This window comes from Herpailurus yagouaroundi, unplaced genomic scaffold (genome assembly GCF_014898765.1).
Source record: "Herpailurus yagouaroundi ecotype Mexico unplaced genomic scaffold, PumYag 160, whole genome shotgun sequence".
NCBI lineage: Eukaryota > Metazoa > Chordata > Mammalia > Carnivora > Felidae > Herpailurus > Herpailurus yagouaroundi.
Window position 1 is genome coordinate 46515389 of NW_024412401.1, and position 27955 is coordinate 46543343.

The window sequence follows — 27955 nt, forward strand, 5'->3', positions numbered from 1 at the left end:
AGCTGTTCATGCTTACAGTAATGTAAACGAGTAAAGGGACACAGCTTAGGAAACAACATTTGTTATTCTCAGTTGATTCACCGTTTTTATCCTAACAGGGTAGGGGCGCCTGGGTAGTAGTAGCTCATTCAGTTAGGCATCCAGTTTCAGCTCAGGTCATGATCTCGTGGTTTGTGGGTTTGAGCCCTTCATCAGGCTCTGTGCTCATAGCTCAGATTCTGCTTCGGATTCTGTGTCTCCCTCTCTCCGCCCCTCCCCCAATCGTGCGCACTGTCTCTCAAAAATAAGATAAAAAAAAAAAAATGTAAACACTAATAAAGTACAAGCCACTTAAACAAACAAGCAAAAGGGGTCCTAAAGCAGCAAACTCTCAAATCTCTTCTCCTTGGACAATCTGCAATAAACTAAAAGTTAGGCAAGGGTGCTCAGAGGTTAAGTTGAAGGGTTCTCAATCTCTGAGGAATCTTGTCATTCCCTCTCCGCTTGCTGCTGTACTCTGGGAGAGTTTCACTCTTTCTCCATAAAAATGACTTTGGGGAAAGGGTCTGCTTCGTTAGACGCTGCAGGGTTTGTGTCTACCTCCAGTATCAGAATCCAGAACTTTTTAACAGGGATCAGAGATTTCACAATGATTAAAACAGGGAGGAACTGCAGACACCATCTGACTCGAGTCTCTTGCTTTATAAGATGGGAAAACTGAGGCACATGGTCTTTTTGTTTTGTTGGTTTTGTTTTCTCAAGGTATCAGGACTAAAACGAAATTCCAAGCCCCATTCTGCTTCAAAGCCCTCTCCATCCTGCCAGCCTCCACTAAACACGATGAAACCCTTCCCTCACCTCCAGCGTTCAACTCCACTGAAGGAACTCAGGTATGTGAGGGATCCAGATAGTTGTCTTCTCGAACAGACCCACTGCCCACTGAGCAAGGGAAACCAAATTTGAGTATTTCCAGAAATAAGCCCAGGAGACCAGGGCCAACACCACCCTTCACTGCACTTCCCAAGCCTAGATGAATATGGAAAACAAGGGAGAAAAGCAACGAATATTCAAACCAGATGTTAACATTCAGGCTGACTTGGAAATGCCTGTGAACCATTCAAGGCTCCTCCAGCAGCATTTTGCTTAATCTCGAAGTTATTTACAGGTTCAGTGTATAAATGACAGGAAGCATGTCAACAGACAGGGTGATTTCAACCTTCCAGGGAGAGATGGGATTTTCCGTATTATCTCACTTTCAGTTTAGCTGTCCATCTTACATGAGCAACTACTAGACTGCTATCCCGTAAAAAGTGCTCACCATCTGTCCTGCTACAGAGATTCCCAGCTAGCTGGAAAGGAATAAACAAGTGTACCACAAAGCATACAGCTTGTACCAGTGTTTTATGAAACCAAAGTAAGAACAAGGAAGGAAGAAAATGCAAGAAAAGGCAAAGCCCTATTCAGACAAGGAGGTTAGAGACAGCTTCTCAAAGATGACAAAGGACGAGCCGGAGCAATGACTTCAGAAACAGGGGACTGGGTGTTTCAGGCAGAGGAATGAGCAGGGCAAAGATTCTCAGGTGGGAAAGAGCTAGGCATGTTCAAGGATCTCAAAGGACACCAGTGCAGCTAAGATAGAGGAGCTAAAGGGAAAGTGGCATGATAGGAAGTTGCTAGATAAAAGCAAAAGCCAGATCATACAGAAAGCTGCATCGGTCATGGTAAAAATTTGGGATTTTTTTTTTTTTTTTTTTTTTTTGTAAAGGTGATGGAAAGCCACTGACAGGTTTTCATCAAGGGAATAACAGTCTAACCCAATTGTAAATGTCATGTGGAGAATAGTTTAGGAGAAGGCAGAAGTAGAGGCAGAGAAAATAATCAGGAGGCTACTGGACTAGTCCAGGTGAGACAAGGTAGAGGCTTAACTCATGGTGGGAAGAGTGAAGGTGGGGTCCGGGTGGAGAGTTCCAAATTACAGCCAGCTGGTGTGCATAACGACAGGCTTGCAGATGTACGGAGAGTAAAAAGACAGCAAATTACTCTTTCATGATACAAAACACCAGTTTGGGGGGAGAGCTAAGAGTTCCATTCAGGATATGGTAAGTCTGAGAAACCCTGAGATAGAAATGTCAAGTACGTGGTTGAACATACTACCTAGGAAATCAGAGGGAAGGTTTGGGTTGGAGCTATAAATTGATGTCGTCTACACCCAGATGTATTTAATGTCACAGTAAAATACAAGGTCACTTAGCGAGAGCATTCAGAGAAACAAAAGAGGATCAGGACGAGATTACCCATAGATAAAAGACCATCAAAGGAAAAGTGGAGAACAGGCAGGAAGGAATGGTCAACTGTACCCATGAATCAAGATGGGACAGAAAAATTGAAGTGAGCGATATACAGGTTGCAGATGCCCTTGATAAGAAAAGCTCGAGGTGAATGACAGAGGCAGAAGAAAGACTGAAGAGGGCTGAGGGGTAAGCTGGAGTGTGTAGCTAACTCTTCCAAGAAGGACAATGAACGGGAACAAGAGGATAGAGAAATAGCAGAACTGGTTTTTAAGCTGCTCTTGATGATTCAACAGAGGCAGAGATTCATGACGCAGGAGCGGGAAGAAACAGGCCTTTGGATTCGAATCCCAGATATGCTGGTCATTAGCTCTGGGAGGGCAGGCAAGTTTGTACCTCTCTGACCCTCACCTACAAAATGAAAATACTTTGCAGAGTGGTTTTGGGGAGTAGAAACAATGTATGCAAAGTAACTAGCATATAGTAGATACAAAGTGAAAATAATCGTTATGAAATTATAAAATTCGAGACATGGAACCTAACGTTCTGTCATCCTCAATTTAATATGGCTCACTAACAATTACCTGTCAAGCACCACTGCAGGGCCCCCCTAGTGCTGCTTTTCCTTTCCTTCTGTGCATACAGGACATCGGGCAGGGATCAAGTTTTATCATACTACCACATCTCAACCTTAAGTTACATGAGCCTCAAAGCTTCCTTCCATAAACCTTTCATCTGCCTAAGACTCAAGTTTCTCACATTCCAAGCTCAAAGATCCAAGTGGCAAGAATGGCATTGACCCAAAATGTCTGGGGACCTAGAGTAGGTTACACACTGCCAGATACAGGGCAATACCTATCTGCTCGAGAAACTCACCAGATGATTTAGAGAGATCTCTCCACTCCTTCACCTACATGAACCTGACAAAGCAAAACTGAATCCTAAACTGGAAAATCAAAACAGTATCAAAACCAGAAGGAACAGGAGAGACCTAATCCAGTCCCCTCATTTTACCCATGAAGAAAACTAAGGCCCTTAGGGGAAACGTCACTTGCCACACATCAGGGACCAAGTCAGCGGCAGAACAAAAAATAAAACCTAGGTCCTCCAGGTTGCTACCCCCAATGATCTGCCCACTAAAGCCCTGCTGCTTCACTGTTGTCAAATGCCGTGGACAGTGACCACAAGGCGCGAGGAGCAAAACAGAGGTTGCAGATGACCGTGGTAAGAAAAGTCACGGGACAAAAACCAAAGACGACAGACAGGGATGAAAGTGGGCCAAACGAATCCGGTTTCACAAAGCAGAATATGATGAATGTATAGACGCAGAATAAGGGCCAAGGTCTGGGCAGGCAGAGACTGACACACTAATCATGCACATTAGTTTCATTTTCTGCCTTAGGTTTCGTTCTCTTCCGTTATTAGAATTTTCTGCTTTTCTACAACAAATATACATTGCTTTGAAAGAAACTTTGACTTTTTTTTGGTATTTCTTTATTTCTTTTTAATTTTTGTAATGTTTATTTTTGAGAGACAGAGAGAGGACGCGTGCACGCGTGCACACAGGGGAGGGGCAGAAAAAGAGGGAGACAGTATCCCAGGCAGGCTCCGTGCTGTCAGCAGAGAGTCTGATGCGGAGCCCGAATCCACAAACTGTAAGATTGTGACCTGAGCCAAAACCAAGAGTCAGACACTTAACCGACTGAGCCACCCAGGTGCCCCTGGTTACTTTATTTCTGGTGTGATGGATCTAATGGAGGTGGTGTGATAGAGAAAAAGTAAGGTGGAATTGGAAGTCAGATAAATGTGGGTTCTGAGAGCTGCTCTACCACTTACTAGGAGTGGGACCTCGGGCAAGGTTTTGAAGCTCTCTGAGCCCGTTTCCTCATATTTGGCATTATGGTGATGGTAAGCTGTCAAATGTGTAAACCTTTAGTGCAGGAGAACACAGCACACTGCCTGGCACGTAACAGATACATAACAAAACAGCAAACAGCGTGTGAATCCCATCTGCATCCCTGGTTACATCCTAAGCCAACAAACTGCACCTTCCCTTGACCCTTAAAAGATCATGTCATTTCATCCTTGCTCATGTCATCTGTGTGTACTGGGGTACAGGATGATTTATAGGGCAATCGGACGGTAGCTGACTTGCTGGGTTCTGAAAGAGGAGAAGCACAAACCTGGAAGGAAGGAAGAGCTTTTCCATCCTCCAGCGAGTCTCCTGAGTGCTCCGACTGAAGCAGGTTGCCAGCTACCAAGGGCAAGCAAGTAGCACCACGGTATGAAGTGGCACATAAATCTTTTTTCTTCCCTTTTTAAAAAAAAAATTTTTTTTTAATGTTTATTTTTGAGAGAGAAAGAGAGAGGGGGAGACACAGAATCCGAAACAGGCTCCAGGCTCTGAGCTGTCAGCACAGAGCCTGACATGGGGCTCGAACTCACGGACCGCAAGATCATGACCTGAGCCGAAGCCCAACATTTAACCGACTGAGCCATTCAACAGGTCACGTCAAGACTCCTTTCCACCAAGAGCCTCAAGTACAGCATAGGGTGGAAATAACTCTGCACTAGGAGTAAGAGTGTGTGTTTCTTTGCCAGCTGTGATTGCTTCGTTGTGACCATAAGCAAATCATTTCACCTCTACAAATCCCGGTTTCCCTTCTGTAAAATGGGACGTGTGAACCAGATGAATTTCATCTTGCTCCCACACACTTTCAAGGCCTCCTGTAGCCAGAGCCCAAGCTATCACGGTACACGTCACCCTCTCCCCAACAGGCTCCATCTGCTCTGGCTGAGCAAGCTCTAGGCTCACCCGTGGTTTCTCCTCTGCTTTGCTCTTCAGCACAGATGGGGAGGGAGGCTCTCCCTTCCACTTACCCCCTGCTCACTGTCCTTGCAGACTCAACCCTTGTCTCCCCCACCGTGAGAAGTTTTCTCTGACCATCTCAGTCTTCTCTAACCTCACTGTCCATTTGGAGAGATACTCTTTAACGCGTGCTTGTAATACTTCCTGAACTACACTGAGAAACACATGGTGGGTGGGACCCCAAGTCCAATACCATTTCCGTGCCGCCCGACAGAGGGCTACACATTTGGAAACTTCCTTTGCTCTTTTGTAAAAGAGATCCCACCATCATCCATCTTTTAGAAGAAACAAATGAAGTACCAGTGTAGACGTGTCCAGCACGCTGACTGGAGTCAATTAAGGGCTCAAATACAAATTTCCTTCCTTTCTGCTCTGTTTGGTGACTGATGCTCCCACAACAATGTTCTAGAAAAATGTATTCATTTGGGAGATGGACATCTACGTTGTGCCAGCAGCCTAAGGGGGCTGTGGGCAAATCCTAACTTCTCTGCAGCTTAGAGTTTGTTCAAATGAGGATAATAGCACCCGTTCTCATCTCTTAGGACAGGAGGATAAAGTGAGGTAACACATGAGAAAGCACTTTCTTTTGAAGAGCCACTGGCATTATTATTTTTCATAAGTCCTACTTTCAGGAAGAAAAATCTTAAAACAACACAAGAGACAGTAAGATGTCAATGTTAACGGGTGATTTGACGATGACTGTGAAAATCCCACTCTTGATATAGACTAGAAGTGTCGGAAAGTTGTATTACTGTTCCTTGGGGTAGAAAAGTACAAATACTAAAAAGATTAGGAAGCTTTCTTTTTTGAACGTAATCACCTAGGGCATTACTCATCTCTCATGCTGACATATTTTCTAAAGCAAACAACATCATAAATAAAATACATTGGGGGTGGGGGGTTTGTGGGCCTCAGAATCTGGGCATATCCATTCGACAGGGCCAACTGCAAAGTAATAAAAAAAAAATAGTAACATTAAAACCTTTGTGTTTATTGTAAGTAAACTCCATCATTATTATCTCTTCGGCATTAAATATGCAAAGGTTACAAGTGGGGAAAGAGAAGAGAAAAAAATACAGTCCCCAAAATAAAGTGAGGTGGGTTTTGTTTTTTTTTTTATCAATAAAAGTTATCAACACTTACAGGGTGAGGAACATAATGAAATGTAAGAAAGAACCATTATAGGGGCACGTGGGTGGCTCAGTCGACTGAACGTCCAACTCTTCATTTTGGCTCAGGCCATGATCTAACAGTTCATGAGACTGAGCCTGCATCGGGCTCTGGGCTGACAGTGTGGAGCCTACTTGGGATTCTTTCTCTCCCTCTCTCTGCCCCTCCCCCACTCATGCTTTCTCTCTCTCTCTCTCTCTCTCTCTCTCTTTCTCTCTCTCTCTCTCTCAAAATAAATTTACAAACATTAAAAAAAGAAGATCCATTATACAAGGCAAGGGTTAAAGCAGATCCATAAAGGGACATGTCTGTCCCAAATCATTCTGTTTAAAAATATGAGAAACCTGATTAGGGGAGAGTGATCTAAAGAGAAGCATTTTAGAAGAAAAAAAATTTTCTCACAACAGAAAAAAAGGTATCAGGGGATTGGTGACCAAAACAAAAAACCTTTAGAACTATTTAAAGACTCTGCTTTCTTTCAAGAATGTAATCACCCAGACAGGTAGGTAAGTAGAGGGGTGTGGTTGCCATGAGAGGAAAAGAGGGGCATACCAGGCTGGATCTAATCACATTGTGCACTTCCTCCAAAGTTCGATTTTAAAGTCAGTTAAGGAATACCTCTCCCAAACTGATCACCACTACAAGAAGTCATGTAAAAACGTGCTCTCTCATTTTTCTTTGTTAGATTCCTAACCACATTTTAAAACATTTCAGCTTTAGGGCTCCAGGCCTGGCTGGTTCAGTCACCAAAGCGTGCAACTCTTGATCTCAGGGTCATGAGTTCAAGCCCCATGTTGGGTGTAGAGATTACTTCAAAAAAAAAATAAAAAATATTAAAAAAAAAAAAAAAAAAAAAAAAAAAAACAACTTTAAAAACAAAATAAAAAAAAACTTAAATAAAAACATCTCAGCTTTATTAATTTATATAAATATGCCCTTGCCATAATTTGTAATACATTTTATAGGCGACTGGAGGAAATTTCATGCATTGCTAATTCATACATATAAATGTGAAGTTTGCATTAAATGTCTCTCAAGAAAACCCTACCTCCTTGCTATTTTAAGAAGGAACAGGATAAAGAAGAGACAAGAGGACTCTCATTACAAAGACTGACCCTCTTAAAACTAAGGCTATTCTGTTTTGAGCATGAATCCACTGCTAAAACAACATGGGTACCAGGATTTAAAAAGGCCCAAGTCTGGAAACACTACAATGGCTGATTGGCTTAAAAATAACATGTTAGAACCAGGGAAAATAGTGATTATAAGTAGTTGGCAACATTCCAGTGCTGCTTTTTAGTACTCTTTTTCCTTTTAATACTCTTTTAAACTCCTTTGGCTACCAATTCTCATCTCACACCATTTTCAGGTTGCTGCCAAACAAAGCGGAACGCCCCTCCCACCAAGTGTAGAGAAGACCAAACAGCACACTCCCCACGTGCTCTCTAAACCCCCAAAACCCTTCAGACCTGCCTGGTTTGGGCACACTAAAATACAAGGCAGAACCTTCCTGAAGATGGGCCATTGTATAGTTTCCTTAGAACACATTATGGCAGCTATTACTTGTAATGATATTTTCTAAAAGCCCTGTCACTAAAAGTGGACTTTTTAAGGCATAATGTAGGTTGCAAAAATAATGCTTAAACTGTAATGAAACACACAGGAGACATTTCTTGAAAATAAGATTAAGAAGACTGCTTCAACAATTTATTGCTAGTCAAGTATAGTTTTTATACAGTTAAAAAAAAAGTTCTTCCAAAATTGTTACCATTAACTAATGTTTTTTTTTTTCTTAACCCTCGGACTATTCTAATTATCTTGGAGTTCTTATATCGATACCTTTCCAACAGCTTACCAGAACGCAAAATCTAAGGTAATATTCAGATGGTTTTGTATGTTTTTAGTCTAGAAAGCTATAGAAAATGCTTATTTGCCCATAGATGCCATTCTTAGCCACCTAAAACACAAGATGCTATTTAACAACATGTCTTTTAAATAGCTGAACACCTTTAAACAAGATAGGCCTGTGATCATTCAAATTTTAAGTTGAATCAAGGAAAAACAAAGTCTATATAATATTCATAAGGCCATGGAATAATGCAACATTGCTTGCTTAAGTTAAATATATTCATATTTAAGTAAAATTAAATAGCATTGGAATAAATACCAACCATTCTTAATCATGGTTTGAGACTGATAACCAAAATCAAAAATTTAATGCCGTGTGAAAAACATCTCACAGACTGACCAATGCAAAGCTCTAAGCTTTAAACTTTTTGATAGTGTCAATAAAATCCCCAGGAAAGGAGACTATTGCAACTCTCCTTCAAACATAGATGTTTTAAATCTTGGTTAAACAGACAGAATGTTAAGAATGGTGTGGTTTTTATTTTCCATAGCAGGTTTATTGACACTTTTTTTTTCTAGTAAAGTTTGAAAATCTGACACTACCTGTCCACATAGAAGGGGAAACAAAACTTGGTCAAAGTCTGTAGAACTTCCTGTGGAGAGAAAGAGAGATAATTTATACATCTAATGGGACCAATAAATCTAGCATTAACCACGGCACACAATCTAGCAACTTTACCCTAAAGAAAGAGGAGACAGATGAAGAAATATGGGCTTTATCAATTACATGGGAGGAGTACAGGCAGTCAATCATGAGAAATAATAAACATGATCAAACTTCATTAAAAATGAAAAATTAATCAAGAATCACACATGGGCGAGCAGCAGGAGCCGTGCAGGAAAGCTCTGAAGGGAGGGAGGCGGTTGGGTTGCTGAGTGTTAACACCCCTCCAGGGACCATCTCCAGCCTGACCATATGGATCAGAGTGAATAACACCGAGCCACATGGGTTTGGCCTGGCAGGGCCGCTGTTGCTGGCACCGTTTTTGCCTGTTACCTAGGAACAGAGGGGGCCGGGATTAGACAACGCTTCCCTACATCAATAGGCCAAATCGCAAGCAGAAGAGAAAGCCAACTTGACGGTAATTGTCCCTGAACATTGTCAACTACATTTTTTAGAGTTTAAAACTTCATTTACTTACTTTATAAAGAAGCTGCCATCTCTGGCATAGATTTATTTTGTAATCACAACACCAGCAATTTTAAGTATGCACTACTTTCAGTTAAATGTCATTATAGTTGGGCACACTTACCTGCTTGTAATTTGTGAAAATCCAAAGCAAACTACCAGATTAGATACCTTCTTACAAACGTGTACATAAAACCAAACATAATATTTAGGGGAAGTGTACAAAAAGGGAATAAAAAGCAGAGCAACATTGTGAAGATTCATAAAGGAGAGGCTTCTGACATTAAGACCACCACTACATAAGACACAATACACTGTGTGTGTGCGTGTGTGTGTGTGTGTGTGTGTGTGTGTGTGTGTGTGTCTTTTCCCAAGAGACACATTTCCACATATATGGCATATATACACATAGCTAAACACATATACAAGTAATTAATTATTACTTCCTTCATAAAATTTTCTCTAGCTTGTCTTAATTTAACTGCAGACTTGGACAGCCCACAGTTGGTGCTTATCATAAGTTCACAGACCAACGTTATAAATTTTAAAAAAGTATTCCTCTCATGCATTTGATTTGCTCTTTATTTAAAATCCCAACCTCAAGACAAAATGAAGAACACATTGTTCGGCCATTGAGAAGCTGGTTCAAATTAAAACAAACCTGCCCATTGCAAATCCTAATCCAAGTGATAAATTATAGATCAGTTTACAAATGTAGCACTTTTCTAACCAATAATAATGAATTATCAATGCTAACTGAATTGATGCTTCTCGCTTCATTTATTTTTAAAACCAGTTCTATCATTCAAGAAATAAACCACATCAATCTAATAACCCACTCAATGAAGCAGAAAGCACACTGACTTGCTCTGCCAGGCATGTTCCGCCTACATAATTCAATTGAGCATATCCTATTTTTTAATATCATCTTGGACTGCTACTGTGTATATCGCAGTACTGTTAAGGCATGTCATGAAAGAGTGAAGGCAGAGGAAACTAAAAAATGAAAAAGAGTGGATAAGAATACTTCAGCATGTTCTATGAGGCATCACTGACACATCAGTTAATTCCATAATGTGGCATTCAGAAGTCCATACATATTGTTTTAAAACCAGTCATGTTTAAATGAATTGCAAAAGCTAATTGAGAATCAGAAAAAAATGAGCCATTTCTTAGTGCATAATGTCAGTATCAGGCAAATATTGGGAAAACGGTCACAGAAAACATTCAACGTCTGCGGTCTTAATTCTAAAACATACTCTAACCCACGTATACAAAACTCTTATGATTTACATGCAAAAAAGAAATCCTTGCAAATTCCTTTCCCATCAAGTTCCAGATACCACAAAGCATCTCCTGACTTCAGTATATGTACTGAGCATCCTTTAAAACTCAGTACCCGGTGCTCACTCACTGCCAACATCAGCTACAAAGACAGTTATCCTCTCCCCTCAGAAGTGACAGGTGCAGAAGTGCTTCTCTACTCTATGCTGGAGTGGAGCTGCCAAAAGGCCTCAAGATTTTTGAAAGAAAGGACCCCCATGGCTCCGAGGAAGCATTGTGCTCTACAGCAGAGTCAAAGGAATCTAATATGCCCAACTTATTACTCACTACAATATAGAAACTACTTACCACTTTCTAATGTCAAGAGTAATAACCAACCGTGAACTTGTCTGTCAGATAATATTAGAACAAATATCAAAATACCCAATGTGGGCTGGGTATAACCCACCTCCCAAGAGCTTTCCTTTTACCCAAGAAAGCAGTGATAAGTCTAATTAAGCAATAGGGCAGGAGAAGGGGGGGAGGGAAGGGAATATAGGCAAATGTAGGCACATGTTTGTGCATTACAATATGTTTCTTCATGTTTGTGATATTACAAGAGCTTGATATTCCAATTTAAGTCAAACAAGACAGTGGTGTGCTGTCAGAGGAGAAAACAAAAATGAGCATCTACTCTGTGTTAGGCATATTCACACATTATCTCAATCAGAACTGAAAAATCTACGTCTTAGTTTGGGAAGGGGGAAACGAGCAATGTATCTCATACGTAAAAACTGCTGAAATAGACCAGTTTTCTTAATACTGATTTTTCCCTATATATACACATCTAACTACCGTATCATCCTTTTCCAAAGGAAAAAACACAATTACCTGGATAGGAAAAGTACCACTCCCTAATAGAGGGGACTTCAAAACCCTGATATAAATATATTTTGAGCATTATATTTATGGCAGAGTGTCTTTCAATGTTAACTCTACTGGCCAAAGTCACTAGGCAGTTAGCAACCCCTTTTTGCCCTCTCTGTGTCTTTGGCTGGGAACTTTCTTTGTAAATGGTAATCTTCCTGTTTTCTCCCCTTTTTCTCTCGCCTACACAAGCTCTTTCAGACAACCAGCCTCAGTACAACCTCAACTACTGCCACATAAATCAGATCTTCAAGATGTAGTACGGCTGATGAAATGTAAATGACCTCATTGCTAAGGCAGGGGGTGGGGAAAATCGTGCCAGCTCTCCAGATCAATTCCCAAGTTTATATTTTCACAAATCTTTTTATGTACAGTTTGATTTCTTAACATTTTAATGAGCAAAAAAAGTGCATCTATAGTAGCCAGTCACCACAGTTAAAGTGCAGGGCATGAACTAGATCCCAGGAGAGAACCAGTCCACCATGTCACCGCTGGCTTTAGGACATTCGCCACCTGGTTCCACGTCCCCAGGTTCCAACTCTTTTCATAATCAAAACACTGCTGACATTATAAACCCCAGACGGGTTTTCTAAAATCCTTCCCAATCAATATATCCAACACATAACTTATTGGAGACAACACCGAGCTCATTGATTAAGGTGAGTTCAGTAGCAAAGTTTTCAAAATAAATGAGACAAGAATGCAGCATTCAACCCCTTGTGTCACCAGACAATTTATGAAATAGGCAATTTCTAAAAGGGCTTTTCTTCCTAACAAAATCAACGATACTTCATGTGGCAGGAAAGCAGAGCAGAGGGGGTGGGGAGATGCATGGAGGACAGACAGTTGCACAAACCTTCAGTTATGCATATATCAAACAGCAGATTGCACAGTATAGGAGAGAAACAACAGCTACAAAGCTCTGCCCACAAGGAGATACCAAGCCTCAGAGTATGAACCAAACACGAAATCAACACACCTAACACTGGATTCACTTGCAAATGGAAATCAGAAAAGAACTCGAGATTCACGTCAGTCTCCTTTGGATTCGTTTCCCCCAGTGTGAATTCTCATCTGGTGAGAAGGCCCATCGAGGGGACTTGCTCCAATCTGGATAAAGTAAATTGAATTTTCGCTGAAACTGAGATGTGCTCTTAAAAACCTGGTAAAGTTTACGGGGCTCCTGGGTGGCTCAGTCGGTTAAGGGTCCGACTTCGGCCCAGGTCATGATCTCACGGTTCGTGGGTTCGAGCCCCGTGCTGGGCTCTGTGCTGACAGCTCGGAGCCTGGAGCCTGCTTCGGGTTCTGTGTCTCCCCCTCTCTCTCTGCCCCTCCCCTGCTCATGCTCTGTCTCTGTCTCTCAAAAATAAATAAATGTAAAAAAAAAAAAAAAAGGTAAAGTTTTTAATTTATAATATTATTCATCATAGAATTCTATCTGGAAGCAAAACTTCGAAGACTACATTTGATGCAGTCAACTGAGATTATGAATAATGAGGCTAACCAGTTCACTCTGAATTTGGGGTGTGGGTGGGGAGATGTACGAGGTCCTGCAACGGCCATCAATTTGGATGTCAATACTTTGTTTTCATTGCTTCACTGAAACCCGTAAACAAAAATTAGTTGTATTCAGCAGATGAAAACCACCGACAGTCAGACACAGACATACACACCCCACAAATAAATGCCATCTGAAAGACAAAAGTGCAGGCTGACTATAATGTCCACTGGGGTTATAGAATGCTGGGAGATGAGACACATTTTCAATAGTTCAAAAGGAAAAAGGAAATGTGTGCAGGCAAACATTCAAATAAAGGAAGCAGACAGCTTGAGTAAATGAATGTATATTTTAAAACACGGAGAGCTATAATCAGCCCCTCTTGTAGCTTGCTGAAAGCTCATACAGCGGTCGATAATTTACCTTTGCCCAAAAAGAGTTAAGGAGGGACAGACAGGGAAACAGAGTGGGAGAACGTTTCCTGAGTTTTTTTATACACAATTTATTTGTTCATTTCAAAATGTAGACTGTGATGAAAAGATCAGTGGAGCTTAAATTCCTAAAATACTCTATTTCAATGTTTAATTTTTTGTTTTTAATAGCATGAGGGAAATGCTGACCGTCCAAGTCCTGCAATTGAGATGAGTGGCACTGACTTGAAAGAAAAGCCTTTGACTGATGATCTTAAAACTCAAGTTGAAAGTTAAAAACAGAACACACACAAAATCCAAACACGCAAAAAGCTAACAAAATTTCTATTTTAAACCAGTTCAGGTTAAAACCAGGGACTCCAAGTAAAAGCTACCAGAGGTTTTAATGCGTACGACTGAGAAGGGTAAAGCAGAATGGTAACAAGTTTTTAGAGGCCTAATTAGCACCAAGTTCAAGAATGTTGATCAGAAATTTCTAAATATGAAAAGAGGAAATACAATTTTTTTCTTTCTCTGTAAATGTCAAATTAAATCCAAGATCCATATTATACTTACAACCAAACTTTAAAAAAATGTTATTCAGTGAAAAAATCTTTGCATAAGGGATTTTATAGAAAGGCCTTTCAACCTAAACATAAAAGCCAGGTCAAATTTCTAACAGTGCTGCTCCAATGCTACAGAATCTGCTTCCTTTCCTTGGTATATTTCAATATTTACTCCTACCTTACTCTTTTTTTAAATATAAATGTTAATTTTGAGTTCTACCTATGTTATCATGCTAATTTGTGCAATACCTAATATACACATTCGCTGTTGTCATTCAAAGATAAAATTACAAAAGAGTACAGAAATTCATTATATTCTGTAACATGTATCATATAAATTTTATATCTAAATTATCATGGATAGTAAGTACATCGGTGGAATGCTAACAACAGCAGGAGAGCCACCTCTCTTCTAGAACTACTTTTAAGTACAGAGCTTCAGGAAGTGAAATCCAAAAGTAAAAATACTGGATCTTATTAAAAAAAAAAAAAAAACTAACAAAATTTCTCTTTCTATCCCTCTTTTTCTTCAAAAAAATTACTTAAAGTCATTCCCAAATTACAGTGTTATGTAAAATCCTCTGTTCTAACATTTCATTTTATTAACGTAAAAGCTTATAGCAGAGAGGTGAAAATGAGAGAGCTATATTTTTAAGGTCAGTATTAAACACCAATAAACTTTTTGACACTTGTTTCAAATACTTAGAAGATGGACAAATGATTTGGTTAGAATCTCTTACAGTTAGCATTTGGTGGCACTGGTTGGCCCTAACATTATTACTATAAAATATTTTGCCTTGTTTCATTTCCTTAAACATTTTAAGTCCTGTCATCTGAACATTTATGTTATCAATATACCTAAAAGGAAGAAAGAATAGGGAAAATGGGCGAGGAGGGAATACAAGTCAACACCTACCAAAGGAATAGAGTCCCAACAGTGAAACTGCAAACGTGATTTCACTGAAGAAGTAACTGGCCCTCAGGAAGATGCTATTAAAAAAAAAAAAAAAAAAAAGAGCACTGATAGAAATAGTATTTTGTAAGCATATTAAAAGCTGTCAGCTTTTAAATATTTTAAATGCACACAAAAATGTGCACAGATGGGCAACTTTTCTGCTCACATTAGTCTAGAAAAAAAAAATCTTTCATTATCAAGCTCAAAGTCCTTGAATTTTTTAAACTTAATTGTGCCTCTATTTCTAAGAATTCACACCCAAAGGCCAAAGCTTTCCTGCCACCAGTCCTTCAAATCTGACTTGGACATTACACGGGAGGAGGCTCCAAGCCTCCCTGAGGTCTCACTCCTTTTACAACACACGAAAAAGCAGTCGATAATGGGCCCATGCTGAATTCACTGCTCTCCACGTCTCCTCTTGGGACACAAGCCTAGCAGATGTGATAAAAACTGTGTCAGAGAAGTGGCTCTAGTTTGTGCCTTAATGACAACTTAAGCCTCTAAACCAATACAACCAAAGGACTAACAGAACTGGCTGTTACCTCTCTCTCCTGCCAATCTTTGAATATCTCTGAACTGAATTAGCACCTCTACCCACAACATCCCCTGCCACCCCACAAAATCTATTCTAATTTTAAAAGATAAATGAATTCAGCAAAACACGTCGGCGGCACAAGTGTCTGGGCTGTGTGTGTGCGTGTGTGTGTGTGTGTCCTATAATTAAGCCCTAACACATATTTCGTGTAGTTTATATTTTCTCAAGGTATGATTGTGCATTCAGATGTCTTGAAGGAGTGTCCGATTTCCTCTGATCACCACCCCAGTAACCGTGTTAAACACGCACAACTGGTAGACTTGCAGTTTCCAAAGAGTGCCTCCAGGTCTAAAAATTATTTTTAAATGTGTCCAACCGTAGGAAAGACCAGTGATATTCTGAGTTACTGAAACGTTCTGATTATTAAAATGTATACAGAAGAATTGTTAAAACCGGTGGGCAGTTATACTTTTAAACTTGTAAGCACTCTTTGTCTTACCTAATGACACGGTACCAAAAAAATAGATTTAAATGTGTACTTCTGATAACATTTTCTAAATGCTATGATTCAGCCTTCAGATGATAGGCCTTTTTACCCAGTATCTTGAAAGCCTATTCAGTCACAATTGCATACCCACTTAATCAGCAATCATTGTTCTGGGATGCAGGACTTTGTTGTCCAGACAAGCACCAAAACCTTAAAAAAATTTTTTTCAGAACTGGCATAAGAAAAAAGTGATCTCTGTCAGACAAGGACAAATTTATGCAAATCTTTTATAAACATTCACAAACATTTATTTAGCTTTTGAAATGTTGGCCTCATTTGAGAGCATGAAAATGAGGGGGAAGTAGGGAAACGCAAAGGACAGCTTAGAAGCTGGCACACTACATAAATATTCAGAAGGAAGATTATAGGATTCGTGTTAGGCTGTCTTAGGCTTCTCCAAAGTCCACACAGAATAGCAAAGAACAAAACTAACGAGAAGTACAGCAGATGTTAGACAATGCATCAGCCTCTTTCCCTCTCTCACTTGGCTATACTTGGACGCTTTTATATTTTCTTTCAATATGGTTAGGTCATTCAAGGATTCTCCTATAGACTCTGTATTGTGGCTGCAGATCTATAAGCTGGAGGTCTGTCAGCTTTCCAAAAGTTTCCAATGAAAAGGCATTATGCAAATTCTACCTCTCTTACCCTCTTTCAGGGGGGAAAAAAAGCCTCCAGTATGCAGTCATCGGAGTATTGGAAGCCCCAGCCTTCATTTCTGTATAGCTGTGTTTGCCTCAGGGCCACGCTGCTTGTTTTGACAGTGGATCCCCCTAGATAGTTGGGATTAGTCGAGCTTGTTTAGATAAACTTGAAATCAAGGCCTTCTCTAGGTAGACAGCTAGATGTAGCTACCGAGTTTCCAGCTGCCTCCTCCTTTCATCCCCAAACAACTGGAGATTCACAGTAGCTATCACAGCCACAGGCTATGTCACATACATAAGTACAAAATTAAAGGCTGCTAAAAGAAGCCTTTGTAAGTCTTAGTGCTAAAATAAGGAATCTGTACTGCTTGGTTTATACAAATTATTCTAGCACTACCAGTATGGAACTGAAATCATCAGTTAACAAGGCATATTAATCAAGGTTCCCAGCTTCTTTGGATAGGCAGGATCATAGTTTGATAATATATCTAACCTTCTGCTTCTCAGCTCTTGTATGAGAGTAATCGCTTAAAACGTTGAAAAGGAAATAATAGGCTTTATTTATCCAGTGGCAGGAGATGTCAGACGCCATCAACAAACACTGGGAACAGACTATGAAGATCAAAATGTAAATATCAAATCTGCTTTTGAGAGAGAATTATTTAGCAATTGATTAGACAGGGCGTCACTGAACAGTCATCTCCAATTACAGAACGGTTTCAAATCAACTTTTATTTCCCACAACTTGCAGATCCTAATAAAATGGTATCAGGAGGACTCGAGAACTGAGGAAATTTATACTCAGAACAGATCAATGACATCCCACTATACAGACAGAAGGCAGGTGATATGAAACAGTATTGAAATAAAAAAATGTATGCAATTTAAATAATTCTCCAAAATCTAATAATCAAGGATTTCTTTCTTTTGAAGCTAGAGACAGCTCTTCAGAGGGCCAGCAAAATGTAAACAAAGAAAATAATTCCACATATATGTTTTATTTTACTTTACATATCTTGCTCTAACATGTGGATGCCAGTGTTTACCTGAGGCTGGGATAAACTGTAAACACAACAACAGTATCTGAATAGACTTAAACACTTTTCAGATCAATTCTAGAAGATACCATACAATCTTGAAAGCCTCCACCCTCTGACCACACTATCAAGTCACACAAGGCAGTTATCCATCAGTCAAGTGTTGATTGATTGACCAACGAAAACATGTTCTCGTAATTCAACAGCTAAGTCACTATTTAAAAGAAAAGCTTTATGACATGCAAGACATTCTGGAACAACAATCATCAATTTGAGGTTTTCCTAAGGAATTTTTGGTTCATTTCACTTACAACTTACCAAATAAAGAAGGAGTTGGCAAACTTTTTCTCTAAAGGGCCAGATAGTAAATATTTGAAGGCTCTGCAGGACATTTATGGACTCCATCAAAGATTCTTCTAGGGCTTTTTTTTTTTTTTTTTTTTTTTTTTAATAACTCTTCATAGGAGCACCTGGGGTGGATCAGTCGGTTGAGTGACTGACTCTTGAATTAGGCTCCGGTCACAATCTCAGTCATGAGATTGAGCCCCACATCGGGCTCCATGCTGAGCTTGGAGTCTGCTCAAGATTCTCTCTTTCCCTCTGCCTCTCTCCCTGCCTTGCACTCTCTCTCTAAAATAAAAATTAAATTAAAAATTAAAAAAAAAAACTCTTCATAAAAGTAAAAACCACCTTAGCTCAAAGGACACACATAAGAGCCACCCCGAGGCAGTACTTGGCCAGGTGGCTGTAGTGTGCCAGCCCCCAATCCAGAAATTTCTGAAAGGTCAAATGGGCATGCCAATCGTATTGGCTCTATGGTGAGCCAACAATTCACACATGGATATTGCTAAATGGCCAAATATCTGCTGCATTCCAACATGCTCTCTTTTTAGAAAATTATTTAAAATACAGAAACAGAAACAGGGGCACCTGGGTGGCTCAATCACTTAAGTGTCCGACTCTTGGTTTCATCTCAGGTCATGATCTCATGGTTCATGGGTTTAAGCCCCACATCGGGCTCTGCTTCTGAATCTCTCTCTCTCTCTCTCTCTCTCTCTCTCTGCCCTCCCCTGCTCATGCTTTCTCTCTAAACAAAATAAACTTAAAAAAAATTGTCAAAAATAAAAAACAAAGAATTACAAACCAACCATATTTCACTATTCAAAATTCACAACTGTTTTTTGGCACAAACCCTTCAGAGAAACAACTTCTTAAATTAACAGTTCACTATTACTACAGGTTAAGGTTCAGGGTTTTCTTAACAGATAGACTGATGTTCTCCGGATCATGGACAGCTCTTCAATTTGAGAATTATTTTGTTTACAGTATCACAAAAAGCAGTATTAAAAGAAAAGTCTTTTCTAGCGCTTTACTCGCCACTCATGCGAACAACATGTTACGGACCCAACGTGCTATTAGATGTAGAATGTACCAGGGCCTTCTCACTACTTAATTTCTGGCCCTTCTTTCAACTTCTTCCCCTTAAGTGTGTTTTCCAGGATATTATCTTCTTTCTTCTAACTCTGCACTCTCCTCCATTCATAGTCTATTTACACTTTAATTCCAATTATCATTGCTTTGTAAGAGAGTCCGATTCAAATCTTCACTTCCTAGACTACATCTAGCACCAGGCTCTATTCCAACTGCTTTTTGGACATTTCTTTTTCTCTTTTTTAATTAAAAAAAAATTTTTTTTTTAATGTTTATTATCTTGAGAGAGAAAGAGAGAGCAAGCAGGGAAGGGGCAGAGAGAGAGAAACACAGAATCGGAAGCAGGCTCCAGGCTCTGAGCTGTTAGCACAGAGCCCAATGCGGGGCTCAAACCCACAGACCGTGAGATCATGACCTGAGCTGTAGTGGGCCGGCCAACTGACCGAGCCACCCAGGCGCCCCGCCTTTTGGACATTACTGCCCCATGTCCCCTAAGTACCTCAAGCTTAACATGTTAAAAATCCAGATGCATCATCTAGGTTCCTGGAACCCCACCACTCATTCAGCTCTTTCACCCCCTTGAAACAAGAAAAGAACTCAGGGCACCACTATTACTCACTGGGGGACAGACCATCCATTTGTGTGACTTAGATTCAACTTATTTGCCATGGTTGTTGAATTTTGAAATAAATCCGTGAAGAGAAGCTTCCAACTCCTTAAAAGCTTCTCCAATGTTAACAAACAAGAAAGGAGACACAAGGGAGCCCCTGGAATCAAGAGCATTTCAGTCATCTTAGAAGAGGAATATTTTTAGAAGATGTATTTTAGAAGAAATATTTCAGTCATCTTAGAAGATGAAGAGGGTTATTTTTCCCTAAGCAAGATAATCTTTTCAAACCGATGTGCTAAAGGCCCCGTCTGTGCGGAGCTCGTGATCTGGTTGGAGAGATGGATGCCTCGCAAAGGTAGAAGGTGACCGTGGCAGGAGCTATGACAGAAGAGAGTACTCTACAACAGAATGACAGGGCCTGAAATTAGATGGAAGGGTCACGAAAGGCATCTCAGGAAGTGGCATTCTCAGCTGGGATGTTAGGAACAATGAGGTGTTCACCAAGATTGGAAGAGGAACAGGGAGAGGCAAGGCAAAAAAAAAAAAAAAAAAAAAGTAAAAGCGTGAGCAGGAGCCACTGAACAAGAACCTGGGCACGTTCAAAGAACTGAAGTCAGCCTAGCATGTTGAAGCAGAGGCAGCAGGGAAAGAGAACGCAAGAAGATGAGGTTGGACAAGGTGGCAGGGGCCAAATCATGAGGGGCCTTACAGGGCATGTTAAGGAGTCTGGACGTTATTCTAGAGCACTGGAAGTCACGAAGAGGGTTTGAATCCTTTACATCCATTTGCATGCTGCTTTCTAACTTTGCTGCCACCCGCAAAGTCTTCCAGATTGTGAGGGGTTCAGAAGCTACCCTCAGTGAGCTCTTCACCTGAGCTCCCACGCCAATCCTACTGCTATCATTCCTAGCATTACACTGACCATAATCTTAGGACCCTACATTCTTTCAGGACGGTAAAGACACACAATTGGGTGCCTGCCAGGCCCCTGAGAAGGAAGAGGGGCCTCACACAGGAGCCTTAATAATAACCCAGCAGCATGGAGAGGGATTGTAGTTGAAGAGAACAAAGGACGTGTAACAAATTTGAACACAGGATCAGCTTAAATCTCTCTTCAGAACATGCTCCTGATAATCTGTTATTTCTTCAGAGATTCCCAAAGTCCATTTTCCCGTATACAAAGAAAGCAGACTTCTTACTGCGGTAACCTGTTGTATATCATTGCATCTAAGAAGCCACTGATTGTAAGACTATTATCTTTCAGTACCACTAGGGGAAAAAATGGCCATAAATGATCTACCATTGACTCTAAGATGCATCCCAATTTCAGAGACGTTAAGATGTTAAGATGTGAAAATGTGTGCCTCTTAGAATTGATGGAATACATTTATTTACAGATCTGTCTTTCCCACTAGACTGAGCTAAGAATGCTAGGGATTACACCCACTGCCAGTGTCCAGTGGAGTACCCAGCACAGAGGAAACTTCCAGTGAAAGATGGTGCTGAAAAATGATTGGGTGATACTAAGGGGATTTAGAAGAAAAAACATAGCATTAACTGAGCACTTGTTACTACCAAGCACTGTGCTAACAGCCTACATGTCTTCTTGTTTAACTTTCATAGGAAACTGTGAGACCAAATGGGCCAAAGGAGACCGGAATTTACCAGAGAATCAATATTTATTTTTGATATAGAAAATGAAAGGAATGGAAGAAATGATTAATGTTGGTATAAATGTAGTATCAGTCATTTCTGTCAAAAGCTTACCATCTGTGCCCAATAAACATAAGAATTATGTATATAATTTAGGGGCACCTGGTGGCTCAGTCAGTTAAGTGGCCGACTCTTGGTTTCGGCTCAGGACATGATCTCACCTTTTAAGAGTTCAAGCCCCGCATCTGGCTCTCACTCGTAGTGTGGAGCCTGCTTGGAATATTCTTTCTCTCTTTCTCTCTCTTTCTCTCTCTCTCTCTCTCTCAAAAATAAATAAACATTAAAAAAAAAGAATTATGTATATAATTTAAAGTATCTAATTGACCTATGTAAGTCTCTTCTGATCCAGCCTTCATTATGTTCCTCATATACCAATGGTCATCTGCTCTCTGGAGGGGGTAAAGTGACCAGCGGAAGGAGACTGACAAAGCAGCTAATACATTGCACAACCTGTGCTAGAAGTACAGATGCTCAACGATCCTGCCAGTAATCTTATGTATTATAACGATTATCAACTTCTTACGCGTGAACTGAACTTTGAAAGCAGAATAACATTAGTTTCAGATAGAAGAGTGAAATAACTTGCCTAACTGCAAGTAGACAGTGAATGGACAAGCCAACATTCAAACCCAAGTTCATCTACCCCTGGAGCTTAAGCTCTTCCCACAATTCTCAGCTTGCTGCTTTGCTGACTACAAAGGAGAGTCTCATTCTTGGTCCCTACTTGATTAGGATTCTGTCTCCACAGTTACAAACACTCACACAGCTACACCTTTGCAGTGGTAGCCCTCCACGCCAAATGAAGCTAAAGCCTCTCTCCCACCTCACTTTCCAATTGCAGCAGTGGAGTGAAAGATTCATGTTGTTGGGTCACAGGCTCTTAGGTAGGGGAGTCTCATGTGCCAGCCTGCCCAAGACATCCTGGTCTGCTCATGATTTCTGTGTTATCATGGTGCCCATTTCACTCTCAAAAGTGCCCTAGATGCTATGGTCATCAGAGTCTTAGAGAGAAACCCATGGCTTGTCGGGAGGGTAGTGAAAGAACACACAGCTGTTCTATCTGCCTTGTGATGGGAAACTGGGGAGAGAGGTTAGAATAGTTTTTATCACTTGACTCTAGGCTCTTTATCCACATTAAAAACTTATCTATATTCTAGGACTTAATACAATACCAGACATCATCAATTACATGGAAACAGGAAAATCTTCTCTTTGCTTCATTCTCCTCATGCTACATCAGATAATCTTTATCGAACCAGACTAATCCAGGTGTTGTGTATATATCATGCCCACTTCTCCTGTCAGTTCTACAAAATTACTACACTTCCCGTTTTAAAGATGAAAAAAAAAAAATAGGCTGAAAAACTAAAGCCTTTGCCCAACGTGACCTTTACAAAGCCAGACCTCATATAACATGGGCATACTTGCCTTCTACTTTTCTTTGGGCCAAATGTACACACAAAAAGGGGGGGCACTTAAAATTTGTAGGGGGGATTATTGTTAAGATGGGGCGCACCTGGGTGGGGCTCAGTCAATTAAGCATCCGACTCTTGATTTTGGCTCAGGTCATGATCTCACAGGTCATCAGATCGAACCCTGTGTTGGGGTCTCTGCTGACAGCTCAGAGCCCACTTGGGATTCTCACTCTCCCTCTAAGCCCCTCCCCCCAGTCACGCTCACTCACTCTCTCTCAAAATAAATAAGTATAATTTTAAAAAAGAAAGAAGTGAGACATGAATAATGCAAAGATTTTAGCTGCCATTAAATCTGTTTATTATAACAGATATATTTTAGAAATTTAGAAACACTCAATTTACCAGTGGTTTAGAGCTCTAGAGATGAGAAGTATCTGGGAGGTTGGAAGAGTTCTCTGATAAAAATGATGCTCTCAACAATTTACAGTTTACACTTCTAAAATTAGATGTTACTAAAGAGGCATCCTGTTTGAAATACATTCAAATACAAGAACCTTAAAAGCCTCTGCTAGGTAAGATAGGATTCAATAAATGTGGGTTTTGGTTTGTCCTACCTCATTCAAATTCTGAGCCCAAGATCACAGTGGGAACGTTATTCAAACAATCATTTATTATTATATAGCAAATATTTGGAATACATATACCCATACACAGTACCAGGTCCTAGAGATATGGATAGGAAGCAAGTAAGATTCCCTGACTTCCTGCTTAGGGGAGGAAGAAGATAGATACATGCAATAAAGTGTGCTGGGTTTTCTGACAGAAAGTATGGTCAAGGAATAAGGAAGGTACTGTCAGGTTCTACCAAGGGGATGTGGAAGACTCCTCAGAGGTGGTGACATGTGACCTGACTTTTGAGAGATGAGTCAGTATTTATTAGACAAAGTGCCGGGTAAGAATGTTCCAGGAATAAAAGCAACGTGAAACAGTATTATATCACACATTTCACAAGGTTGATATATAAGCAAGTGACTCTGGTCAACTCAATGCTCTTTCAAAGACAATCTTAATTCTTTCATAAATACCATTTCATTTCTACCCACCAATCCCCACTTGCAAATACACACACAGGCACACACCACAGAGTAGTCCAACAGTCTGGGCTTCGTGCTAGTTCACATTTGAAATCTGAAACTGACCAAAGGTGACAGTTTGAAATTATGGTAGCCACAAGACTCTTAACTCTGCTGCATGTAAGTACTTAAAAGATGAAAGCTAACACAATAGTACAAATCACTATTCGCAACAAAAAGGGCTAATCACAAGGACTGTGGGCCCCGTTACTAAATTTCTGGGGTTTTGAACACGGAAAGTCTCAAAACAGATTTCGCGATGGAAATGAAATAAATGAAAAATAATTAGTTATTTGAAACCCCTTCATCACCATTACAAGAGTTTCCACATTTTCAGTACGTTTTAGAACATAAATACTCAGAAACGGTTTCTGATTATATCTCTTCATCTCTACTTGACAAAGTACTCTCTCTTCCTTTTACGACTTCTCTAAATTTTGCTCTGGAATAGCGCAGGCTTATGAAGGAAAGGTTTTCTAGAATTCTTCTTAGGACCTGTCAAATTCTAGAGGCAAAGCTCATCACATATAACCCTAATACCTGACAAAACAAAAGTACCCAAACCGGGGTAACTGCTACCTTAAATCTGCCCCCTAGAAGGAGGAGGCACTACATAACTATTGGTTATTAGATGCCTGTTCTCATTCTGAGCACTCTTACACATTTCAAAATCACTTAACCCTCACAAAAGTCCTAGGAGGTCTTTACTCTGATTATCTCTAGTTCATAGAGAAGGAAATGACATCCCAAAGAGGTAAATCCCACTAAATGACAGAGCTGGGATTCAAACCCAATCAGTCTAGCTCCAAAGTCCATGCTCTTGATTACCACTGTCATGCACCTGTAGCCTCCTTTCTGGAACCTGGACTCCTTAGCAATTATGTCTGTGTATTACATACTTCATATTCACAATTATTCACGGGCCTGTAACTTATCCTATCTGCTGAAAAGAGTCTCTAACATGGACTACAGTCATTCCTATACTTGAAGAATTCAGATTGACAGACAATAATACAGTGTAAGGAGTCAATGTTCCAAGTGCTCTCCAAGTGCTGAGATGGAATAACTGATCAGTCGGCAAATTTCACAGAGGAAGTGATATAAAGCAGGGCAATTAATGCTGAACAGAAGTATACCTGGGGGATACCTGGTGGGAGCTTGAGGAAGGCATTTCAACCATAAAAACAGCTTGGACAAAAACAGAAGTGGGAGAAAGCAAACCATGTTGGGAAACAGTGAGGTGTTCTATGTCTGCTTATAAAGTGAAAAGTGGTAGGACAGCAGGCTGGAGGCTGAGTCAAGGTCAGGCTGTGAAGGGCCTTAAATCCAAGTTAAGAAATTTGGTGTCAATCTTGAAGGCACCAGGGAACCATCAAGAGTTTTGACTAAAGAGGGGCGCCTGGGTGGCGCAGTCGGTTAAGCGTCCGACTTCAGCCAGGTCACGATCTCGCGGTCCATGAGTTCGAGCCCCGCGTCGGGCTCTGGGCTGATGGCTCAGAGCCTGGAGCCTGTTTCCGATTCTGTGTCTCCCTCTCTCTCTGCCCCTCCCCCGTTCATGCTCTGTCTCTCTCTGTCCCAAAAATAAATAAACGTTGAAAAAAAAAATTAAAAAAAAAAAAAAAGTTTTGACTAAAGAGAAATGGTGTGATTTGACGTAGGTTTTAGAAAATTATCTTTGGCCATCTTATGGAAGGTAGTGATTATAAGGACATTGGGTTGTAGGCCATTAGGAAGAGTCCACATGAGAGAGGTTGAGAGTTGAATGCAGAGAGAAATGGCACACTAGGGAGACTGGAGAGCACCTTAGGAGGGATAATGAATGAGACTGGAGGACTACAGACTTGCCCATGTGTAACAGACTGGTTACGTGAGGCTAAAGTTAAGACTCAGACTACAACTCTCAAAAACAGCCACAGTCCATTTAGTCACAATCATGGAGTAACTCACCAGAAACAAGACCATCCAATAGTATTCACAGATGTCTAAAATTTAGTGGGGCTTTTTTGGAGCCAGAATAAAACCAGAAGAACACTTCTAATAAGAATGTGTAAGTAAGGATTGCATAATTACCATTTCCTGGCGTTAGATTCAAGTAAGTAGTAGTACAACGTAGCTGCATAGCCTGGCGCGCTTTCAGAAAGAATAGCTCAGAAAGAATTTGTCTTTTTAATGAGTTCCTTCTATATAACTGTAACAGCTGGGGAGTGACCAAATTGGGAAGAAATCTTCAACTTAAAAGAAAAGCCTTAAGTCAGAAAATGTATCAATTTTTCAATTGAGTTCAGCTACATGTTTAAGGTTTTGAAATACAGTTTTCATAAGTCAGCCCAACCCTATCCCATTCTTAAATTCACCCTTTTCTGGAAATGGGGGAGAGGGGGAAACTCATGATATAGATATGACAGGATAGCTGCTCTTATATACAAGGTGGCTTTCTCTTCAGCACACACTTTAACAAGCATGAATTTTGACATTCATCCAAGGTGATAAATTTGACTTGTAACAACACTGGGAGAAATAAAAGCAACACGTGACAGATTTTTTTTTTTTTTTTAGGATTGTTGTTTACCCATCCGTGAACCTATACTCGAAAAAACATAAAAACCAAGACAATCATCAAGAACAGGACACTCTTAAACATATACAAGGAAGCAGATGTTTAATCTGGATTGCATTTATACATCTGCAATCTATCAATGAATCTTTTCAAAATCTGTAATGTGGTCCATCAAAATGGCTACACTGGATGGCAATCGTGGATACTGACGCACTACTTGAAGAAAGCTGCTTCAGCGGGGTGCTCTGTTGCTATTATGCTAAACAATCACCTCCTAGGGTCTAAAGAGATTGAGAGTTTATATCTGTGGATGAGAAAATTATGTTTCCATCTACAGTCCCAAACTGCCAAGTTACTAAGAAATATGGAAACGGACCTTTTTGAGCAAGAGGTGGAAAAATCCATAAATCAACAGTGACTCTTGGAAAAAGCACACGTCTAAAACAAACTTAAAAGATTATCTTTAAGGGCAGCTTCAGGACTTTCCACTTGGGTTTCTCTGTACTACTCTGATTAACTTTATTACCTTCTACAGCGTCATAACACAAAGGACAAGAAATTGGAGGAATGTGATTACATGGTGGCATCCCTACCCAAAGGTCCTAGTTTTCAGAGACATCCCCAATTTCTGGTCATGGCATTGTTCTAACAGTCCAACAAAACAACCCCTGTAGCCTACTAGACCGTAAGGTCTAGACCCCTACTAGACCCCATTACCCCTGTAGCCTACTAGACACTAAGGTCCTTCAGGGGAAAGATGGAATCTACTACTTCTCTCTTCTTTACCTGATATGGTATCTGGCTCACAGTGTGCAGACACTACACTTATCAATCTCTCATTCAATTCATGCATAAAATAAAATCTAGTCTCCCAGTTTCTGCCATCAAAGGCACAAGGGGGAAAAAAAATCAGAAAATGCAGCCACTTATAAGTTAGTCTTTTAAAGGTCGGGTTGTAGAGCCATTTAAAAAAAAAAATTTTTTTTTAACATTTATTTATTTTTGAGGCAGAGAGAGGAAGAGCATGAACAGGGGAGGGTCAGAGAAAGAGGGAGACACAGAATCTGAAATGGGCTCCAGGCTCTGAGCTGTCAGCACACAGCCTGATGCGGGGCTCCAACTCACAGACTGCAAGATCATGACCTGAGCCGAAGTTGGATGCTTAACCGACTGAGCCACCCAGGTGCCCCTGTAGAGCCATTTTAAAGTGTGATCTATTTGACTCTTTGGCTGAGATTCAAATGAATCAATATATTCTGTTCCCATGTATATGGTTTCCAGGACCAAACTTGACCTCACCATTTAAAGTGGATCAAATCTGAGCAGATTATATGAGCAGATTGGAAGTATGACAGCACCCACACCTTGGAG

The 27955-nt window shown here is 40.3% G+C and overlaps 1 protein-coding gene and 1 long non-coding RNA gene across 16 annotated transcripts in view; one reads left to right on the forward strand and one right to left on the reverse strand.

Annotated features, from left to right (window-relative positions):
* DENND1A (DENN domain containing 1A) overlaps positions 1-27955 on the reverse strand; it is a 511997-nt gene that overhangs the window by 347200 nt on the left and 136842 nt on the right. For 14 of the 15 annotated variants that reach the window (XR_005792696.1, XM_040482265.1, XM_040482264.1 and 11 more), the window contains exon 4: positions 8758-8807. The exons of the other annotated variant lie outside the window; for it this stretch is intronic. Coding sequence is in view for 13 of the 14 variants with exons in the window: in XM_040482265.1 (XP_040338199.1) it covers positions 8758-8807 (50 nt within the window). In the remaining variant the exon portion in view is untranslated. The remainder of the gene's footprint in view (positions 1-8757; positions 8808-27955) is intronic. 15 annotated transcript variants of the gene reach the window in all.
* Positions 332-27176, forward strand: LOC121034965 (uncharacterized). Its single transcript, XR_005792697.1, has 2 exons — positions 332-869; positions 26584-27176. It is a non-coding gene; the product is annotated as an uncharacterized LOC121034965 (long non-coding RNA).